The sequence below is a fragment of the Oncorhynchus keta genome, chromosome 23, assembly GCF_023373465.1.
Source record: "Oncorhynchus keta strain PuntledgeMale-10-30-2019 chromosome 23, Oket_V2, whole genome shotgun sequence".
Taxonomy (NCBI): domain Eukaryota; kingdom Metazoa; phylum Chordata; class Actinopteri; order Salmoniformes; family Salmonidae; genus Oncorhynchus; species Oncorhynchus keta.
In genome coordinates, this window is record NC_068443.1 from 8,192,474 (window position 1) to 8,215,565 (window position 23,092).

The following is a 23,092-nucleotide window of genomic DNA, read 5'->3' on the forward strand; positions in this document are numbered from 1 at the left end:
ACATTTAAACGTGTTAACTCTCGCAAGGCTGCAGGCCCAGACGGCATCCCCAGCCGCGCCCTCAGAGCATGCGCAGACCAGCTGGCCGGTGTGTTTACGGACATATTCAATCAATCCCTATACCAGTCTGCTGTTCCCACATGCTTCAAGAGGGCCACCATTGTTCCTGTTCCCAAGAAAGCTAAGGTAACTGAGCTAAACGACTACCGCCCCGTAGCACTCACTTCCGTCATCATGAATTGCTTTGAGAGACTAGTCAAGGACCATATTACCTCCACCCTACCTGACACCCTAGACCCACTCCAATTTGCTTACCGCCCAAATAGGTCCACAGACGATGCAATCTCAACCACACTGCACACTGCCCTAACCCATCTGGACAAGAGGAATACCTATGTGAGAATGCTGTTCATCGATTACAGCTCGGCATTCAACACCATAGTACCCTCCAAGCTCGTCATCAAGCTCGAGACCCTGGGTCTCGACCCCGCCCTGTGCAACTGGGTACTGGACTTCCTGACGGGCCGCCCCCAGGTGGTGAGGGTAGGCAACAACATCTCCTCCCCGCTGATCCTCAACACGGGGGCCCCACAAGGGTGAGTTCTGAGCCCTCTCCTGTACTCCCTGTTCACCCACGACTGCGTGGCCACGCACGCTCCAACTCAATCATCAAGTTTGCGGACGACACAACAGTGGTAGGCTTGATTACCAACAACGACGAGACGGCCTACAGGGAGGAGGTGAGGGCCCTCGGAGTGTGGTGTCAGGAAAATAACCTCACACTCAACGTCAACAAAACTAAGGAGATGATTGTGGACTTCAGGAAACAGCAGAGGGAACACCCCTATCCACATCGATGGAACAGTAGTGGAGAGGGTAGCAAGTTTTAAGTTCCTCGGCATACACATCACAGACAAACTGAATTGGTCCACTCACACTGACAGCGCCGTGAAGAAGGCGCAGCAGTGCCTCTTCAACCTCAGGAGGCTGAAGAAATTCGGCTTGTCACCAAAAGCACTCACAAACTTCTACAGATGCACAATCGAGAGCATCCTGGCGGGCTGTATCACCGCCTGGTACGGCAACTGCTCCGCCCTCAACCGTAAGGCTCTCCAGAGGGTAGTGAGGTCTGCACAACGCATCACCGGGGGCAAACTACCTGCCCTCCAGGACACCTACACCACCCGATGTCACAGGAAGGCCATAAAGATCATCAAGGACATCAACCACCCGAGCCACTGCCTGTTCACCCCGCTATCATCCAGAAGGCGAGGTCAGTACAGGTGCATCAAAGCTGGGACCGAGAGACTGAAAAACAGCTTCTATCTCAAGGCCATCAGACTGTTAAACAGCCACCACTAACATTGAGTGGCTGCTGCCAACACACTGACATTGACACTGACCCAACTCCAGCCACTTTAATAATGGGAATTGATGGGAAATGATGTAAATATATCACTAGCCACTTTAAACAATGCTACCTTATATAATGTTACTTACCCTACATTATTCATCTCATATGCATACGTATATACTGTACTCTATATCATCGACTGCATCCTTATGTAATACAGGTATCACTAGCCACTTTAACTATGCCACTTTGTTTACTTTGTCTACATACTCATCTCATATGTATATACTGTACTCGATACCATCTACTGTATGCTGCCCTGTACCATCACTCATTCATATATCCTTATGTACATATTCTTTATCCCCTTACACTGTGTATAAGACAGTAGTTTTGTAATTGTTAGTTAGATTACTTGTTGGTTATCACTGCATTGTCGGAACTAGAAGCACAAGCATTTCGCTACACTCGCATTAACATCTGCTAACCATGTGTATGTGACAAATAAAATTTGATTTGATTTGATTTGTTTGGGATTTTAGGCTGGGTTTCTGTACAGCTGATGTACGAAGGGCTATATAAATACATTTGATTTGATTTGATTTGATATGAGGCCAGACTGAGGGATCCTGTCTGTCTGTCTGTCTGTCTGTCTGTCTGTCTGTCTGTCTGTCTGTCTGTCTGTCTGTTATCTACCTAGACAGGGTAATATGGTACATGAGGCCAGACTGAGGGATCCTGTCTGTCTGTCTGTCTGTCTGTCTGTCTGTCTGTCTGTCTGTCTGTCTGTCTGTCTGTCTGTCTGTCTGTCTGTTATCTACCTAGACAGGGTAATATGGTACATGAGGCCAGACTGAGGGATCCTGTCTGTCTGTCTGTCTGTCTGTCTGTCTGTCTGTCTGTCTGTCTGTCTGTCTGTCTGTCTGGTATCTACCTAGACAGGGTAATATGGTACATGAGGCCAGACTGAGGGATCACGTCTGTCAGGATGAACCCTAAGACTCTTTTAGAGACTTCCTTCCCTCACATATCCTGCCACTTGATGTGTGTGTACTGTGTGTGTGTGTGTGTGTGTGTGTGTGTGTGTGTGTGTGTGTGTGTGTGTGTGTGTGTGTGTGTGTGTGTGTGTGTGTGTGTGTGTGTGTGTGTGTGTGTGTGTGTGTGTGTGTGTGTGTGATGTAATTAGGTTTAATTAGTGACATTGAGGTCAGGGTTTAGTTCTGATCCCAAGCAGATAAGACCCTTTAAAAACAGCAACTAATATTCCTGTTGGAACTAGCAGATAAGACACTTTTAAAACAGCAACTAAGATTCCTATTAGAACTATCGGTTAAGACTCGTGGCGTGGGACTGCTGGGCCGATACGATTGGCTAGCTTTTCTTCCCCACCTGTCGCCCAGGAAGCGGTGACTTTACGTGGCCGCCCGCTTGTTCCTCCCTCCCTCCCTTACTCTTCTCCTCTCATCTTCCAGAGCGACTGAGTACCATATGTCAGACAGTCCTGGCCAATGAGAGCCTAGCGTGGCTAGAGTGGCTTAACCAATGAGGCCCTAGAATGGCAAGAGAGCACAACATTGGCTCTGATAAGATAAAATTAGTATTTGGGTGGCTGGCTGCACAGAACCTGTATGAGACCCTGTCCATTGCCTGAGGTGTAATCAGAGAAACATTGTCTAGTCTGATACAGTAACTGTGAATCATGCTTTTTTTAGTTCATTTCTGAAACCTGTCAGCCGACTCTAGAGTTTATTAACACTTTCCTATATTCTTCCCTTCCAGCAACATGTTTCCAGCCAACTTGGTCCAGGCAACTTTCCAACAGGTGAGCAGTAGGACATTATCATGTAAAATGGAAATGTTTCCGTTTCTGAAGAGTTTACAAAGGAGTGGTGAAGCACAACATGTTTATTAGAAGGATATGAATGAGATAATGAGATCATTTTAATCGAAGTCTGTGGATGTTTGACAAACCAATTCACCAAACACTTGGCTGACAGTTAGTGACAGGAATTAATTCAATTCAGATTCTTTAACAAATTCCAACTCTCTGTTTCACACCTGCACCATCACCATGCATAGCTTGTATATCTATCTATACGTGACATGTTAGTGATATTAATGTATATACTGTACATACACCGAGTATACAAAACATTATGAACACCTGCTCTTTCCATGACATACAGCTTAGCAGCGTTGCAGTTCTTCACACAAAGCGGTGCGCCTGGTACCTACTACCATACCCTGTTCTAAGGCATCTCTGGTCTTGCACGTTCACCCTCTGAATGGCACACAGACACAATCCATGTCTCAATCGTCTCAAGGCTTAAAAATCCTTATTGAACCGGTTTCCTCCCCTTCATCTACACTGATTTGAAGTGGATTTAACAAGTGACATCAATAAGGGATCATAGCTTTCACCTGGACTCACCTGGTCAGTCTGTCACGGAAAGAGCAGGTGTTCTTAATGTTTTGTCCACTCAGTATATAGTGTATGTCTCTGGTCTGTGTAGTACCGCACCAGGAGTATCCCCATCATGAAGACCCCTCCGCCCACGGTGACAGCTCCCCTGATGGAGAGCACCACCCGGAGGGTCTATATCTACGGTGTCCAGGACGACAACGGAACAGACGTCCAGAACTTCTCCCTGGACCTGACGCCCCCGCCAGACGTCCAGATGCGCACGCTGCCCGGGACCAGCGACGGCATGAACGTCCTGGGGATCGTCATCTTCTCCGCCACAATGGGTGAGTGACGTCACCACTGACCTCTAACCCTAACCCCCCCTCCCAGACACCGTGTGGTGTCATTATGGATGAGTGACAGTTCCACGAACACACGGACACACAGAGACACACACACGGACACACACACGGAGACACACACACAGGGACACACACACAGGGACACACACACAGGGACACACACACAGGGACACACACACGGAGACACACACACAGGGACACACAGGGACACACACACGGACACACACAGGGACACACACAGGGACACACACACAGGGACACACACACGGACACACACACACGGACACACACACGGAGACACACACGGACACACACAGGGACACACACACACACACACACACACACACACACACACACACACACACACACACACACACACACACGGACACACACGGACACACACACACGGACACACACACGGACACACACACACACACACACACACGGACACACACACACAGGGACACACACACGGACACACACACACACACGGACACACACACACACACGGACACACACACACACACACACACACACACACACACACACACACACACACACACACACACACACACGGACACACACACGGACACACACACACACACACAGGGACACACACACGGACACACACACGGACACACACACACACACGGACACACACACACACACGGACACACACACACACACACGGACACACACACACACAGGGACACACACACACACGGACACACACACACACACGGACACACACACACACACGGACACACACACACACAGGGACACACACACACACATGGACACACACACACACGGACACACACACACACACGGACACACACACACACACGGACACACACACAGGGACACACACACACACAGGGACACACACACACACGGACACACACACACGGACACACACACACACAGGGACACACACACACACAGGGACACACACACGGACACACACACACACACGGACACACACACACACGGACACACACACACACAGGGACACACACACACACGGACACACACACACACACGGACACACACACAAAGGCCCACTATCTCGTAGTGTCATTCAGGTTGACAGTATAACCAGCGTTCCTCCAGCCATAGCCTGAGTGACAGTTCACTTTTAATTTTGCCTCTTTTTCTCTCCTCTTTGTTGATCACAAACCTTTAGCAAATCAATCTGGCCCATGGTGTCTCAGTCTAACACAATGTGTTGTTGTTGTTGTCTAGGTATCATGCTGGGTAGAATGGGGCCTAATGGCAGCGCCCTGGTCAACTTCTGTCAGAGTTTAAACGAGGCTGTGCTGAAGATTGTCGCCATAGTGATCTGGTAAGAGTTGTAGCTTACGGGAAGAGCAACCCAAAGACATGTCCTCTCAATAACATCGTATTAGACAACATGCTGAGATAGTCATATGTGCGGGAGTGTCAACAAAATTATTATATTCTAATATTATATTCCACTGCAGCCAATCACCTGGGCCAGTCCAAGAACTAACCTGTCTTCCATGACCAGAACCAAAACAATAAAACGCTACCTTCCTGGTCCACTGCAGGTACTTCCCGTTCGGCATCGTGTTCCTGGTGGCCGGTAAGATCCTAGAGATGGATGACCCGTCAGCCATGGGGAAGAAGCTGGGTTTCTATGCCATCACCGTGGTGATGGGCCTGATCCTCCATGGTCTCTTCATCCTCCCGGCCATGTACTTCTTCATCACCAAGAAGAGCCCCATCGTCTACATCAGGGGCATCCTGCAGGCCCTGCTCATCTCCTTGGCAACCTCCTCCAGGTAAACAACAGCAACCCTACATCTAACTCTAAACCCTACCTTAACCCTAACCCTATCCTCAACTCTAACCCTAACCCTAACCCTACCTTAACCCTAACCCTATCCTCAACTCTAACCCTACCTTAACCCTAACCCTATCCTCAACTCTAACCCTACCTTAACCCTAACCCTAACCCTAACCCTACCTTAACCCTAACCCTATCCTCAACTCTAACCCTACCTTAACCCTAACCCGATCCTCAACTCTAACCAAATCAAATGTTATTTGTCACATACACATGGTTAGCAGATGTTAATGCGAGTGTAGCGAAATGCTTAACCCTAACCCTAACCGTACCTTAACCCTAACCCTATCCTCAACTCTAACCCTACCTTAACCCTAACCCTAACCCTAACTTAACCCTAACCCTATCCTCAACTCTAACCCTACCTTAACCCTAACCCTAGCCTCAACTCTAACTCTACCTTAACCCTAACCCTATCCTCAACTCTAACCCTACCTTAACCCTAACCCTAAACTCAACTCTAACCCTACCTTAACCCTAACCCTAGTATCAACTCTAACCCTACCTTAACCCTAACCCTAGTATCAACTCTAACCCTACCTTAACCCTAACTCTAGCCTCAACTCTAACCTTAACCCTAACCCTAGTATCAACTCTAACCCTACCCTAGCCCTAACTCTAGCCTCAACTCTAACCCTACCTTAACCCTAACTCTAGCCTCAACTCTAACCTTAACACTAACCTTAACCCTAACTCTACCTTAACCCTAACACTAGCCTCAACTCTAACCTTAACACTAACCTTAACCCTAACCCGAACCCTACCTTAACCCTAACTCTAGCCTCAACTCTAACCTTAACACTAACCTTAACCTTAACCCTAACCCTAACCCTAACCCTACCTTAACCCTAACTCTAGCCTCAACTCTAACCTTAACACTAACCTTAACCCTAACTATAACCCTACCTTAACCCTAACTCTAGCCTCAACTCTAACCTTAACACTAACCTTAACCCTAACCCGAACCCTACCTTAACCCTAACTCTAGCCTCAACTCTAACCTTAACACTAACCTTAACCCTAACCCGAACCCTACCTTAACCCTAACTCTAGCCTCAACTCTAACCTTAACACTAACCTTAACCCTAACCCTACCTTAACCCTAACTCTAGCCTCAACTCTAACCTTAACACTAACCTTAACCCTAACCCTAACCCTACCTTAACCCTAACTCTAGCCTCAACTCTAACCTTAACACTAACCTTAACCCTAACCCTAACCCTACCTTAACCCTAACTCTAGCCTCAACTCTAACCTTAACACTAACCTTAACCCTAGCTCCAACCACAACCCTAACCCATTGTCTAGCCCAGTGGTTCCAACCTTTTTTTAAAACTGTGGCTCACCTTGATGGGTTCAAACATTCTGTGATACATCTAAAATGTCCCAATTCATTTATTTTGTGGTAGTGACCATCTTAGCTGATCCATAGTGCAAATCATCTATTTTCTGTGACAAACATTTTTCCTGAATTAAATAGGGTTGATTTAAACTATTTTCTTTGTTCCTTACTCATTATGGTTCAGTTGTGTATTAAGAGCATCTCGCAAATATCGGATAGAAGGAAAAACATATAGGCCTAGCTAAGGTAAAACACAGTGTAGGCCTAGCTAAGGTAAAACACAGTGTAGGCCTAGCTAAGGTAAAACACAGTGTAGACCTAGCTAAGGTAAAACACAGTGTAGGCCTAGCTAAGGTAAAACACAGTATAGGCCTAGCTAAGGTAAAACACAGTGTAGGCCTAGCTAAGGTAAAACACAGTATAGGCCTAGCTAAGGTAAAACACAGTATAGACCTAGCTAAGGTAAAACACAGTGTAGGCCTAGCTAAGGTAAAACACAGTGTAGGCCTAGCTAAGGTAAAACACAGTGTAGGCCTAGCTAAGGTAAAACACAGTGTAGGCCTAGCTAAGGTAAAACACAGTGTAGGCCTAGCTAAGGTAAAACACAGTGTAGGCCTAGCTAAGGTAAAACACAGTATAGGCCTAGCTAAGGTAAAACACAGTGTAGGCCTAGCTAAGGTAAAACACAGTGTAGGCCTAGCTAAGGTAAAACACAGTATAGACCTAGCTAAGGTAAAACACAGTGTAGGCCTAGCTAAGGTAAAACACAGTATAGACCTAGCTAAGGTAAAACACAGTATAGGCCTAGCTAAGGTAAAACACAGTGTAGGTCTAGCTAAGGTAAAACACAGTATAGGCCTAGCTAAGGTAAAACACAGTATAGGCCTAGCTAAGGTAAAACACAGTATAGGCCTAGCTAAGGTAAAACACAGTGTAGGCCTAGCTAAGGTAAAACACAGTGTAGGCCTAGCTAAGGTAAAACACAGTGTAGGCCAAGCTAAGGTAAAACACAGTATAGGCCTAGCTAAGGTAAAACACAGTGTAGGCCTAGCTAAGGTAAAACACAGTGTAGGCCTAGCTAAGGTAAAACACATTATAGGCCTAGCTAAGGTGAAACACAGTGTAGGCCTAGCTAAGGTAAAACACATTATAGGCCTAGCTAAGATAAAACACAGTGTAGGCCTAGCTAAGATAAAACACAGTGTAGGCCTAGCTAAGGTAAAACACAGTATAGGCCTAGCTAAGGTGAAACACATTATAGGCCTAGCTAAGGTGAAACACAGTGTAGGCCTAGCTAAGGTAAAACACATTATAGGCCTAGCTAAGATAAAACACAGTGTAGGCCTAGCTAAGGTAAAACACAGTGTAGGTCTGGCCTAGCTAAGGTAAAACACAGTATAGGCCAAGCTAAGGTAAAACACTGTATAGGCCTAGCTAAGGTAAAACACAGTGTAGGCCTAGCTAAGGTAAAACACAGTGTAGGCCTAGCTAAGGTAAAACACAGTATAGGCCTAGCTAAGGTAAAACACCGTGTAGGCCTAGCTAAGGTAAAACACAGTGTAGGCCTAGCTAAGGTAAAACACATTATAGGCCTAGCTAAGGTAAAACACCGTGTAGGCCTAGCTAAGGTAAAACACAGTGTAGGCCTAGCTAAGGTAAAACACCGTGTAGCCCTAGCTAAGGTAAAACACAGTGTAGGCCTAGCTAAGGTAAAACACAGTATAGGCCTAGCTAAGGTAAAACACCGTGTAGGCCTAGCTAAGGTAAAACACAGTGTAGGCCTAGCTAAGGTAAAACACCGTGTAGGCCTAGCTAAGGTAAAACACAGTGTAGGCCTAGCTAAGGTAAAACACAGTATAGGCCTAGCTAAGGTAAAACACCGTGTAGGCCTAGCTAAGGTAAAACACAGTGTAGGCCTAGCTAGCTAAGGTAAAACACTGTGTAGGCCTAGCTAAGGTAAAACACAGTATAGGCCTAGCTAAGGTAAAACACCGTGTAGGCCTAGCTAAGGTAAAACACATTATAGGCCTCGCTAAGGTAAAACACAGTGTCTTCAGGAAGTATTCAGACCCCTTGATTTTTTCCAAATATTGTTACGTTACAGCCTTATTGTACAATTGATTACATTGTGTGTGTCCCCCTCATCAATCTACATACAATACCCCATAGTGACAAAGCAAAAATGGGTTTTTAGAAAATGTGGCTAATTTATCAATTTAAAAAAATTATAATGGAAATATCACATTTACATAAGCATTCAGACCCTTTACTCAGTACTTCGCTGAAGCACCTTTGGCAGCGATTACAGCCTTGAGTCTTTTTGGGTATGACGCTACAAGCTTGACACACCTGTATTTGGAGAATTTCTCTCATTCTTCTCTGCAGATCCTCTCAAGCTCTGTCAGGTTGGATGGGGAGCATCGTTGCACAGCTATTTCCAGGTCTCTCTAGAGATGTTATATCTATACTTTGACAATATAAGTCATTTAACTTGCCATGTCAATAAAGTTTATTGAATTGAAGTGGTAGATCGGGTTCAAGTCCGGGCTCTGGCTGGGCCACTCAAGGACATTCAGAGACTTGTCCCGGAGCCACTCCGGCATTGTCTTGGCAGTGTGGTTAGGGTCGTTGTCCTGTTGGAAGGTGAACCTTCAACTCAGTCTGAGGTCCTGAGTGCTCTGGAGCAGGTTTTCAGCAAGGATTACTCTATACTTTGATCCGTTCATCTTCGCCTCGATCCTGACTAGTCTCCCTGTCCCTGCCGCAGAAAATCATCCCTACAGCATGATGCTGCCACCACCATGCTTCTCCGTAGGGTTGGTGCCAGGTTTCCTCCTGACGCGAAGCTTGGCATTCAAGCAAAAGAGTTCAATCTTGGTTTCATCAGACCAGAGAATCTTGTTTCTCATGGTCAGAGAGTCATTAGGTGCCTTTTGGCAAACTCCAAGCGGGCTGTCATGTGCCTTTTACTGAGGAGTGGCTTCCGTCTGACCACTCTTCCATAAAGGCCTGATTGGTGGAGTGCTTCAGAGATGGTTGACGTTTTGGAAGATTCTCCCATCTCCACAGAGGACCCTCTAGATCTCTGTCAGCGTGACCATCGGGTTCTTGGTCACCTCCATGCCCAAGGCCCTTTACACCGATTGCTCAGTTTGACCGGGTGGCCAGCTAGGAAGAGTCTTGGTGGTTCCAAACATATTCCATTTAAGAATGATGACGGCCACTGTGTTTTTGAGGACCTTCAATGCTGCAGATTTTTTTAATACCCTTCCCCAGATCTGTGCCTCGGGATGTTCCCCAATTATGGAAGGAGGGCCCGAGTGAAAAGGTTTGTGAACCCCTGCTGTAGCGTAGCCATGTTACAGAGGAATGTTTTCACTAGCCAGGTCGTGTGCGTGAACTTAGCCTATGTGCTGTTGTTAGCTCTATCCACAGGAGGCTGCTGAACGGAGAACGGCTCAAAACAATGGCCAGAACGGAGCAAATGGAATGGCATCAACCGCATGGAAACCAGGTGTTTCATGTATGTGATACCATTCTACTTATTCCACTCCAGCCATTTCCACAAGCCCATTCTGCCCTAATTAAGGTGCCACCAACCTCCTGTGACTCTATCGTTCAACATCGTCTATCCTTCAATGATAGAAGATTTGGCTAAAGAAAGCACATGTATAATGGGACCAGCAGGCCATGTTTTTTAAAACTTTAGTTTATTATTATTTTGGATATATTTTTGGCAAATACTTTCTTACTTACTTTTTCAAAATTCTGGAGTATTGGTTAAGGGCTAGTAAGTAAGCATTTCACAGTTAGTTCTACTGTACACCTTTTGTGTACAGTAGACGTGTATTCGGCTAGACGTGTATTCGGCTAGACGTGTATTCGGCTCATGTGACTTCCACCTTTCCTCCGCTTTCACCTCTCCTTCCTCTTTCACCTCTCCTTCCTCTTTCACTTCTCCTTCCTCTTCCACCTCTACTTCCTCTTCCACTTCTCCTTCTTCTTCCACCTCTCCTTCCTCTTTCAACTCTCCTTCCTCTTCCACCTCTCCTTCCTCTTCCACCTCCCTTCTTCTTCCACCTCTCCTTCCTCTTCCACTTCTCATTCCTCTCCCACCTCTTCCACCTCTCCTTCCTCTCCCACTTCTCGTTCCTCTTCCACCTCTCCTTCCTCTTCTTCCACCTCTCCTTTCTCTTCCACTTCTCATTCCTCTTCCATCTCTCCTTCCTCTTCCACCTCTTCCACCTCTCCCACCTCTCCCACCTCTCATTCCTTCCACCTCTCATTCCTTCCACCTCTCCTTCCTCTTCCACCTCTCCTCCGCCTCTCCTTCCTCTTCCACCTCTGCTTCTTCCACCTCTCCTTCCTCTTCCACCTCTTTCACCTCTTCCACCTCTCCTTCCTCTTCCACCTCTCCTTCCTCTACCACCTCTCCCACCTCTCCTTCCTCTCCCACCTCTCATTCCTTCCACCTCTCCTTCCTCTTCCACTTCTCCTTCCTCTTCCACCTCTCCCACCTCTCATTCCTTCCACCTCTCCTTCCTCTTCCACCTCTCCTTCCTCTTCCACCTCTCTTCCACCTCTCCTTCCTCTTCCACCTCTCCTTTCTCTTCCACTTCTCATTCCTTTTCCATCTCTCCTTCCTCTTCCACTTCTCCCATCTCTCCTTCCTCTTCTACCTCTCCTTCCTCTTTCATCTCTCCTTCCTCTTCTACCTCTCCTTCCTCTTCCATCTCTCCTTCCTCTTCTACCTCTCCTTCCTCTTTTATCTCTCCTTCCTCTTCTACCTCTCCTTCCTCTTTCATTTCTCCTTCCTCTTCTACCTCTCATTCATCTTTCATCTCTCCTTCCTCTTCTACCTCTCCTTCCTCTTTCATCTCTTCTTCCTCTTCTACCTCTCCTTCCTCTTTCATCTCTCCTTCCTCTTCTACCTCTCCTTCCTCTTTCATCTCTCCTTCCTCTTCTACCTCTCCTTCCTCTCCCATCTCTCCTTCCTCTTCTACCTCTCCTTCCTCTTCCATCTCTCCTTCCTCTTCCACCTCTCCTTCCTCTTCCACTTCTCTCATCTCTCCTTTCTCTTCTACCTCTCCTTCCTCTTCCATCTCTCCTTCCTCTTCCACCTCTCCTTCCTCTTCCACTTCTCCCATCTCTCCTTCCTCTTCTACCTCTCCTTCCTCTTCCATCTCTCCTTCCTCTTCCACCTCTCCTTCCTCTTCCACTTCTCCCATCTCTCCTTCCTCTTCTACCTCTCCTTCCTCTTCCACCTCTCCTTCCTCTTCCACCTCTCTTCCACCTCTCCTTCCTCTTCCACCTCTCCTTTCTCTTCCACTTCTCATTCCTTTTCCATCTCTCCTTCCTCTTCCACTTCTCCCATCTCTCCTTCCTCTTCTACCTCTCCTTCCTCTTTCATCTCTCCTTCCTCTTCTACCTCTCCTTCCTCTTCCACCTCTCCTTCCTCTTCCATCTCTCCTTCCTCTTTCATCTCTCCTTCCTCTTCTACCTCTCCTTCCTCTTCCACCTCTCCTTCCTTTTCCATCTCTCCTTCCTCTTCCACTTCTCCCATCTCTCCTTCCTCTTCTACCTCTCCTTCCTCTTTTATCTCTCCTTCCTCTTCTACCTCTCCTTCCTCTTTCATTTCTCCTTCCTCTTCTACCTCTCATTCATCTTTCATCTCTCCTTCCTCTTCTACCTCTCCTTCCTCTCCCATCTCTCCTTCCTCTTCTACCTCTCCTTCCTCTTCCATCTCTCCTTCCTCTTCCACCTCTCCTTCCTCTTCCACTTCTCTCATCTCTCCTTTCTCTTCTACCTCTCCTTCCTCTTCCATCTCTCCTTCCTCTTCCACCTCTCCTTCCTCTTCCACTTCTCCCATCTCTCCTTCCTCTTCTACCTCTCCTTCCTCTTCCATCTCTCCTTCCTCTTCCACCTCTCCTTCCTCTTCCACTTCTCCCATCTCTCCTTCCTCTTCTACCTCTCCTTCCTCTTCCATCTCTCCTTCCTCTTCCACCTGTCCTTCCTCTTCCACTTCTCCCATCTCTCCTTCCTCTTCTACCTCTCCTTCCTCTTCCATCTCTCCTTCCTCTTCCACCTCTCCTTCCTCTTCCATCTCTCCTTCCTCTTCCACCTCTCCTTCCTCTTCCACTTCTCCCATCTCTCCTTCCTCTTCTACCTCTCCTTCCTCTTCCATCTCTCCTTCCTCTTCCACCTCTCCTTCCTCTTCCATCTCTCCTTCCTCTTCCACCTCTCCTTCCTCTTCCACTTCTCCCATCTCTCCTTCCTCTTCTACCTCTCCTTCCTCTTCCATCTCTCCTTCCTCTTCTTCCTCTTCCATCTCTACTTCCTCTCCTTCCTCTTCCACTTCTCCCACCACTCCTTCCTCTTCTACCTCTCCTTCCTCTTTCCTCTCTCCTTCCTCTTCTACCTCTCTTCCGCTTCCACCTCTTGTTCCTCTTCCAGCTCTTGTTCCTCTTCCACCTCTCCTTCCTCTTCCATCTCTCCTTCCTCTTCCACCTTTCCTTCCTCTTCCACCTCTCCTTCCTCTTCCATCTCTCCTTCCTCTTCCACCTCTTGTTCCTCTTCCACCTCTGCTTCTTCTACCTCTCCTTCCTCTTCCACCTCTCCTTCCTCTTCCACCTCTCCTTCCTCTTCCATCTCTCCTTCCACTTCCACCTCTTGTTCCTCTTCCACCTCTGCTTCTTCTACCTCTCCTTCCTCTTCCACCTCTTGGTCCTCTTCCACCTCTGCTTCTTCTACCTCTCCTTCCTCTTCCACCTCTCGTTCCTCTTCCACCTCTTGTTCCTCTTCCACCTTTCCTTCCTCTTCCACCTCTGCTTCTTCCACCTCTCCTTCCTCTTCCATCTTTAGTCGATGGTCACATATTGGGACATATCCCCAATGTCTCCCTCTGATAGTGTGTAATGGCTCATATGAAGTGATATTGCCTCTTCATTAGTCTCTGCTCCTCAGTTCCTCAGCTCCTCAGCTCTGATAGTGTGTATATATGTGTGTGTATATATATATATATATATATATATATATATATATATATATATATATATATATATATATGTATATATATATATGTATATATATATATATATATATATAGAACAAGAACAAATTCTTGTTAACAATGACAACCTACCCCCGGCGACGCTGGGCCAATTGTGTACCACCCTATGGGACTCCCAATCACAGCCAGAAGGGATACAGCCTGGATTCAGAACCAGGGACTGTAGTGACGCCTCTAGCACTGAGATGCAGTGCCTTAAACTGCTGCGCCACTCGGGAGTCCATGGAGTAATGGAGTGATATTACCTCTTCATTAGTCTCTGCTCCTCAGCTCCCCGGCTGTTGCACAGACAGATTTAGTTTCACCAGACGGGACTGTGTCAGAGTAGACTTGGGTTTCTGTCTCGCATATTAGGACATAATTGAGAATGATCGAGTATCTACAGTCAGGATGTCCTTAATCAGTGAAATATATTTTATAAAGCCGTTTTTACTTCAGCAGTTGTCACAAAGTGGTTTACAGATCCTCCCACAGAAGTGCTGTTTCTGTGTCTTTTAGTTCCTCGACTAGCCATGATGAAACGTTGACAGCAGGAGTGGTGTGAATATAATGACAACGACGTATCTTTCAATGAATCTCTCTGTTGTTGTATGAATCGTTGTCATTGAAATAATAAATAAGAGTTGAATTTGGTTGAATTCAAATGAAACAAATTTGATGTTGAATCACTAGCCTGACTGCATCTCTCTTGTCATTATTACTCATTAAAGCTTGAATCCTTCATTTAAAATATAACAAAGCACCTCCCCGCCCCTGTTACCGATAAAAAGCTGAGCAACGGGCTGGAGAAATATAACCACTCTCAAACTCAGACAGCACAATGGATGCAAGGACTGACCATCCGTGACATCAACATTATAGTGTTCACCATGTTTTGAGGCTATACAGCGCTTGTTTACATTTACGTACAAACATTGGAGCTAAACAAGCTTGTATTTTGGGTTCTGATGGGCTACGACAGTTGAACTCAGCTCATTAGGCATTTCTATATTATATTCTTCAAGAATCAATGTTTATATATCACTCATTTAAAAGTCAGAAAATGGATGTAGCAACTAAGGATTCTAGCTTCAAGGGAAGGCATTGATATCCTCATTACTATCCTCAGTGAAAGCATTTTTACATTACCTTCAAAGTGTCATAGACTAAATTTCATTAAAATTTGGAGACTGAGTTTCAACTAGACAAACGCCTTGCTGTAAGATTTTGTATATACTTTTGTTCTCGTTCTTCTTCTTGCCTGAGTCTGTCAGTAAACACAGACCACCTGTGGTGGAAATGTCATCTTTTGAGGTGTGAAATTATAACTTCAAGGAAAGTCATGAATAGAAATTGATTAACAGTTTTTTCTTTTCACGTGATCTGCCGTCACAAGGTGGTCTTCTGTTTGTACCCTTACCCAGCTCTGAAGTTGACTACTTACTGAGATAATAGAGTTGAGTGTTTAATCTAATCGTTTACTCCCCAGCTCGGCCACGCTGCCCATCACTTTCAAGTGCCTCCTGGAGAACAACCACATCGACCGACGCATCATCCGTTTCGTGCTCCCTGTGGGCGCCACCATCAACATGGACGGGACAGCGCTCTACGAGGCCGTGGCAGCCATCTTCATCGCCCAGGTCAACAACTACGAGCTAGACTTCGGCCAGATCATAACCATCAGGTATAACGCCTATTTAGCCTTTATATTAAAGGTATGTAGCCTATATAGCCTTTATATTAAAGCTATGTAGCTTATATAGCCTTCATAATACAGGTATGTAGCCTACATAGCCTTTATAATACAGGTATGTAGCCTACATAGCCTTTATAATACAGGTATGTAGCCTACATAGCCTTCATAACATAGCCTTCATAATACAGGTATATAGCCTACATAGCCTTTATAATACAGTTATTTAGCCTACATAGCCTTCATAATAAAGGTATGTAGCCTACATAGCCTTCATAATACAGGTATATAGCCTACATAGCCTTTATAATACAGGTATGGAGCCTATGTAGCCTAGGGTAGCGGCAGGGTAGCCTAGTGGTTAGAGCGTTGGACTAGTAACTGGAAGGTTGCAAGTTCAAAGCCCCCCTACCTGACAAGGCACAAAGCTGTCGTTCTGCCCCTGAACAGGCAGTTAACCCACAGTTCCTAGGCCGTCATTGAAAATAAGAATTTGTTCTTAACTGACTTGCCTAGTTAAATAAAGGTAGTATAGGTATGTAGCCTACATAGTCTTAGAAGGTAAACAACTTACTTGTAAAAGGGGTTATAGTGTTTTATTAACTGGATTCAATCCAAAACTGTGTTTGCGCCGGACAGTAAATCCGACATCTGCAACATGAACTTGAATTCGCTCTCCACTGACGCGGTAACATTGCCTTTAAAAAGCTACGTTAGCTACAAGCGCGACTGGATTGAACTCCAGCTTTAGTATGAAAAGGGATGCATGGGGCACCCCAATTACACAAACAGACTTATTAAACACTGTAGAAAGGAGAACACGTGGCATCAACAAACAGCCTGCCCACTGGGCAACAACGGGCTGAGTCAAAGGTTTTATACCCCTCTGTGTGTTGAATCAATGTGGAAATCCGATTGGATTTGCAAAGAGTCATCACCGTTACGGTATTTCATTTTTTTTCCCATCGACTTTTAACCTTAATCCAATGACAGGGTGAAATGTGCTGTTGATTTCACGTTGAATTCATGTTAGTTGACAACTCAACCAACTGTAAATCAAAACTAGACTTTGAACTGACGTCTGTGCCCAGTAGGGGACTTCCTGGTCAGAAACCTGGAAGTGGTTGTAGTGAAAGCTCAAATGACTGAAATGGAACTTCCTGCATTGAAACACATTGATTATCATATTGATTATTGATTGATAAATCATCCGTTTATGTATATACCCCGTGGAATTATTTTGACCAAAATAGCGCAAGGGTCCAACACATCTGTAGCTTTGCGGTTTGGGAAGCACAGAAATTAATCTTGTGTTACAGTTTTGAGGATGAATTAATGAATATTATGAGATTATATGGAATCAAGCACGTAGATAAACGTAAATGTGACATGTGACTGTACTACGGCTTACCTCACAGTGATCTACCCCGTAAACTAAATCCTTAAATCAGTGGCTATTACATAGCAGAGACAGTCAGACACACACACACACACACACACACACACACACACACACACACACACACACACACACACACACACACACACACACACACACACACACACACACACACACACACACACACACACACACACACACACACACACTCCTCCGCCTGTAAAATGGCCTTGCTCTCCCCTGATTTAATGACATGTTAAACTGTAATAACATTAAGCAGTCCCATCCTCCTCTACTCGTCACAGACTCCTGCTTTCCAAATGGCACCCTATTCCCTATAGAGTGCCCTACTTTTGAACAGGGCCCATAGGGCTTTGGTCAAAAGTAGTGCACTTTATGGAGAATAGGGTACCGTTTGGGACACGAGCCGACTTTGGCCAGGCAGGCAGTAATCTCCTGGCAGTAACACCCACATGACCTGTATAACTCAGCTCTCTTGTCACGACAGAATTATCAGGAGGGCTTTTAATATTCTTCTGTAGCGTCCTGCTCTATTCCCGTGGCGTTTGGCTGTTTGGAACGATAGTCCATCTGTGACGTCCCCTCCCTAGAGACAGTGTCAGAGAGTGTGTTCCAAATGGCATTCTGTTCACTTTAGAGTGAACATTCTGATCATTGCTTTCTGGTCAAAAGTAGTGCACTCTTTAGGGAACAGGGTGCCATTCGATTATGCATGAATTTGACTGCGGTCATGACTCACGACCACCAGTGTGATGGTAATATGGTCACCGTAACAGCCCATGTCATGTCAAATGTCAAACAGCCTGTGTATCTCTGTGTCCTTGTGGGGGGACATACGGTGTCCGTGTGGGGGGAGGTACGGTGTCCGTGTGGGGGGACATACTGTGTCTTTGTGGGGGGACATACTGTGTCTTTGTGGGGGGACATACTGTGTCTTTGTGGGGGAGGTACTGTGTCCTTGTGGGGGGACATACTGTGTCCGTGTGAGGGGACGTACAGTGTCCTTGTGGGGGGACATACGGTGTCCGTGTGGGGGGACATACTGTGTCTTTGTGGGGGGAGGTACTGTGTCCTTGTGGGGGGACGTACGGTGTCCTTGTGGGGGGACATACTGTGTCTTTGTGGGGGGAGGTACTGTGTCCTTGTGGGGGGACGTACGGTGTCCGTGTGGGGGGACGTACAGTGTCCCTGTGGGGGGACATACTGTGTCTTTGTGGGGGGAGGTACTGTGTCCTTGTGGGGGGACATACGGTGTCTTTGGTCTTTGTGGGGGGACGTACAGTGTCCTTGTGGGGGGGACATACTGTGTCTTTGTGGGGGGAGGTACTGTGTCCTTGTGGGGGGACATACTGTGTCTTTGTGGGGGGAGGTACTGTGTCCTTGTGAGGGGACATACTGTGTCCGTGTGGGAGGACATACTGTGTCCTTGTGGGGGGAAGTACGGTGTCCTTGTGGGGGGAAGTACGGTGTCCTTGTGGGGGGAAGTACGGTGTCCTTGTGGGGGGAAGTACGGTGTCCTTGTGGGGGGAAGGACGGTGTCCTTGTGGGGGAAGGTACTGTGTCCTTGTGAGAGAAAGTACAGTGTCCTTGTGGGGGGAGCGACTGTGTCCTTGTGAGGGGAAGTATGGTGTCCTTGTAAGGGGAAGTATGGTGTCCTTGTGGGGGGGAAGTATGGTGTCCTTGTGGGGGGAGCGACTGTGTCCTTGTGAGGGGAAGTACGGTGTCCTTGTGGTGGGATGTACTGTGTCCTTGTGGGGGAACATACGGTGCAGTATATGCTGTGTACTGTATGTCAGAATCACAGGTCAAGGGTTATTGGTCAAATTCGATCATTACATCACACAACAAGGAACCAATGATTTCAGAGCCTCACTGTCTTCCTTCACTCTCTCTTCCTGTCTTCACTCTCTCTTCCTGTCTTCACTCTCTCTTTCTGTCTGTCTTCACTCTCTCTTCCTGTCTTTCTTCACTCTCTCTTCACTCTCTCTTCCTGTCTTTCTTCACTCTCTCTTCACTCTCTCTTCCTGTCCTTCTTCACTCTCTCTTCCTGTCTTTCTTCACTCTCTCTTTCTATCTTTCCTCACTCGCTCTTTCTGTCTTTCTTCACTCTCTCTTCCTGTCTTTCTTCACTCTCTCTTCACTCTCTCTTCCTGTCTTTCTTCACTCTCTCTTCACTCTCTCTTCCTGTCCTTCTTCACTCTCTCTTCCTGTCTTTCTTCACTCTCTCTTTCTATCTTTCCTCACTCTCTCTTTCTGTCTTTCTTCACTCGCTCTTTCTGTCTTTCTTCACTCTCTCTTCCTGTCTTTCTTCACTCTCTCTTTCTGTCTTTCTTCACTCTCTCTTTCTGTCTTTCTTCACTCTCTCCTCCTGTCTTCCTTCACTCTCTCTTCCTCTTTTTCTGTCCCTCATGGGTTGTGTCCCAAATGGCACCCTATTCCATATGCAGTTTGCTACTTTTGACCAGAGCCCAGTAGTGCACTAAATAGGGAATAGTGTGCTGTTTGGGATGCTACCATGATCAATAGCCTACAATAGAATCAACTAGAGGGTTGTACTGAGGCATCATTTGCAGGTGCTGGACACAGTATAGATCTGATAATCCAGTCAGGGTCATTAATAGCATTTCCTCTTTCGTTTCCAGTATCACAGCTACGGCTGCCAGTATTGGTGCAGCTGGAATCCCGCAGGCCGGATTGGTCACCATGGTGATCGTGTTAACCTCGGTGGGCCTGCCCACTGATGACATCACTCTCATCATTGCTGTAGATTGGGCATTGTAAGTATAGTTTGTCTTCTCCATGGTTTAGTTTTATCAATGCTTTTACATATAGTAATAAAGGTTCAGGTGTTGATTTTCAAAACAAAGGATGTTGTATTTTTTATTAATGTTTTACTGAGACATTATGACAACAAGGTGATCTTCAAATATATAACAAAGTGATGTCAATATGCCACATAAACCCTGCTACTGTAATTGTATAGTGTTGTGTCTCACAAGACTACAAGTGTGGACTGCAGCTCCAGTGCCAGTTCCCCACAGAGCCTCCCAACACCATCAAGGCAGCTGAACCTCCATTTTGTGTTCCAGGGACCGTTTCAGGACCATGGTCAACGTGATGGGAGATGCCCTGGCCACGGGGATCATGGCTCACATCTGTAGAAAAGACTTCGTCAAGGAAGGAGAGCAGGTGAGAAATACCCTAACCTGGCATCACAATGCCTGCCAGACACTCTCAACTTTCCATTCACGGAAGTTTGATTTCCGTTGTGTACAGTGAACTGACTGTCTGCTGGAAGAGGAAGAGGTGAGTGGTCAGAACCTTGGAGAATGTTACACTGTAGTACATACCACAGTAGAACACGTCTACAGAGGTCGAGAAGAGATACAAGCATTTATTTGCCTCTGATCACCCAATCTCTCTGTTGAATACAGATATTACAAATCTGACTAAAAGTCTTATTGTTTACTCTTTCTGCTAAAGACACCCGAAAGTTTATCATTCCCATTATATTCAAAGACAATCACACAGAGTTCATTAGGTTTTGACCCTCTAACTCTAATATTTATGAGCTTCTCAATTATATTTATCTCACTCAACTTAATCCTGATTATTTTCCTCATTTCTCTGTAGGCAATACAAACCTCTGATCCTGTAGTGAGATCGTGGGCCGTCTATTTGTTTAATAACATAGGGAATTATTTGTTTCGGCATAAATTCCCAGATTGTTTTCTTCTACATTTGTGTGTGGTCTATTATTAAATGTTATGAGATTAAAGGACATGAAAACAAAGCTTCAATTGCAACTTATATTCACATGTGAATGCCGTCCTTTTCTTTTTTATTTTCTTATTCGCCGATGTGTCCTCTGATCATTTCTATGGATGCAATTTTTTTTATTTTGATCCAATAATCAGGCCATCGACTTGTTTTTCATGGGGAATACATTGCTCTGGCAACAAATTAAGGTATTAGTTCCTTCTTGTACCCTCCTGCAGGTGCCTCTGATCTGTGAGACCAAGCCCATGATCAGCATCCAGCAGATGATGACGTACCAGAAGAACGGTGGGTACCAGCACCCTCCCTGCGGACCAGAGGGCCCGGACGTGGCACGTCTGATGCAGCTAGAGGAGGGGTTACGGCCGGAGCAGAGGAAAAGGAACCCCCACGCTCCCCAACACAAGAGGGAGCACAAGGACAAGGACCACTGCTCCATCGACATGAATGGCCTGGAGACTAACGTATAGAGGGAGCCAGTCATCAGCACCACAGCAACCGGCTGCGTCCCGATTCTCCACATTTCTCTAGAAGTGTGCACATGCATACTCTCCGTCACGGATCTAACAGTGGTGGATCTAACAACTCCCTCCAGCCAATGGTTACACCAGTTCAATGTTTTTAACACCATGACAAGGAGTGGGAAAGTGCATACTTTGGAAAAAGGTGGACAATCAGAATGCAGCCAAGATTATAGCTACAGGCGAGAGGAGGGGACTGACTGACCAACTGCAACAGATGCAGGATGAGGATACAAAAAGAAAATATGATTTTCTACATGATTTATATTACGACCCAGTATGATTGTGCATGTGTGTGTATGTACTTATCAGAGTTGTTACACGCCAGCAGAATGATTTTAGAGAAACATTCTATATGATGAGGAGGCATTCTATATGATGAGGAGACATTCTATATGATGAGGACACATTCTATATGATGAGGAGGCATTCTATATGATGAGGAGACATTCTATATGATGAGGAGACATTCTGTATGAGGAGGAGACATTCTATATGATGAGGATACATTCTATATGATGAGGAGACATTCTATATGATGAGGAGACATTCTATATGAGGAGCAGGCATTCTATATGATGAGGAGGCATTCTATATGATGAGGAGACATTCTATATGAGGAGCAGGCATTCTATATGATGAGGAGACATTCTATATGAGGAGCAGGCATTCTATATGATGAGAAGACATTCTATATGATGAGGAGACATTCTATATGATGAGGAGACATTCTATATGATGAGGAGACATTCTATATGAGGAGCAGGCATTCTATATGATGAGGAGACATTCTATATGAGGAGCAGGCATTCTATATGATGAGAAGACATTCTATATGATGAGGAGACATTCTATATGATGAGAAGGCATTATATATGATGAGGAGGCATTCTATATGAGGAGCAGGCATTCTATATGAGGAGCAGTCATTCTATATAAATAGGATACATTCTATATGACAAGGAGAGCTTCTAAATGATGAGGTGACATTCCATGTGACAATGACACATTCTATATGACAAGGATAAATTATTTTTGACAAAGACACATTCTATATGACAAGGGGACATTCTTTATGACAAGGAGATATTTGATATGTTTAGGAGACATTCCATGTGTCAATGAGACATTATATATGACAATGAGACATTCTATATGACAAGGAGACAGTCTATAGGATGAAGAGACATTCTAAATGACAAGGAGATATTTTATATGTTGAGGAAACATACCATGTGTCAATGAGACATTCTATATGACAAGGAGACATTCTATACGATGAGCAGACATTCTAAATGACA

The 23,092-nt window shown here is 45.7% G+C and overlaps 1 protein-coding gene across 1 annotated transcript in view; it reads left to right on the forward strand.

The window, feature by feature from the left end:
- The window catches only part of slc1a7a (solute carrier family 1 member 7a), an 86,248-nt gene extending 63,497 nt beyond the window's left edge, over positions 1-22,751 (forward strand). The window contains exons 4-11 of the mRNA XM_052476167.1: positions 3,134-3,176; positions 3,868-4,102; positions 5,366-5,465; positions 5,692-5,925; positions 15,870-16,064; positions 20,136-20,270; positions 20,583-20,682; positions 21,492-22,751. Of these exons, the coding sequence (XP_052332127.1) occupies positions 3,134-3,176; positions 3,868-4,102; positions 5,366-5,465; positions 5,692-5,925; positions 15,870-16,064; positions 20,136-20,270; positions 20,583-20,682; positions 21,492-21,740 (1,291 nt within the window). The 3' untranslated portion in view covers positions 21,741-22,751. The remainder of the gene's footprint in view (positions 1-3,133; positions 3,177-3,867; positions 4,103-5,365; positions 5,466-5,691; positions 5,926-15,869; positions 16,065-20,135; positions 20,271-20,582; positions 20,683-21,491) is intronic.
- The last annotated feature ends 341 nt before the right edge of the window (positions 22,752-23,092 follow it).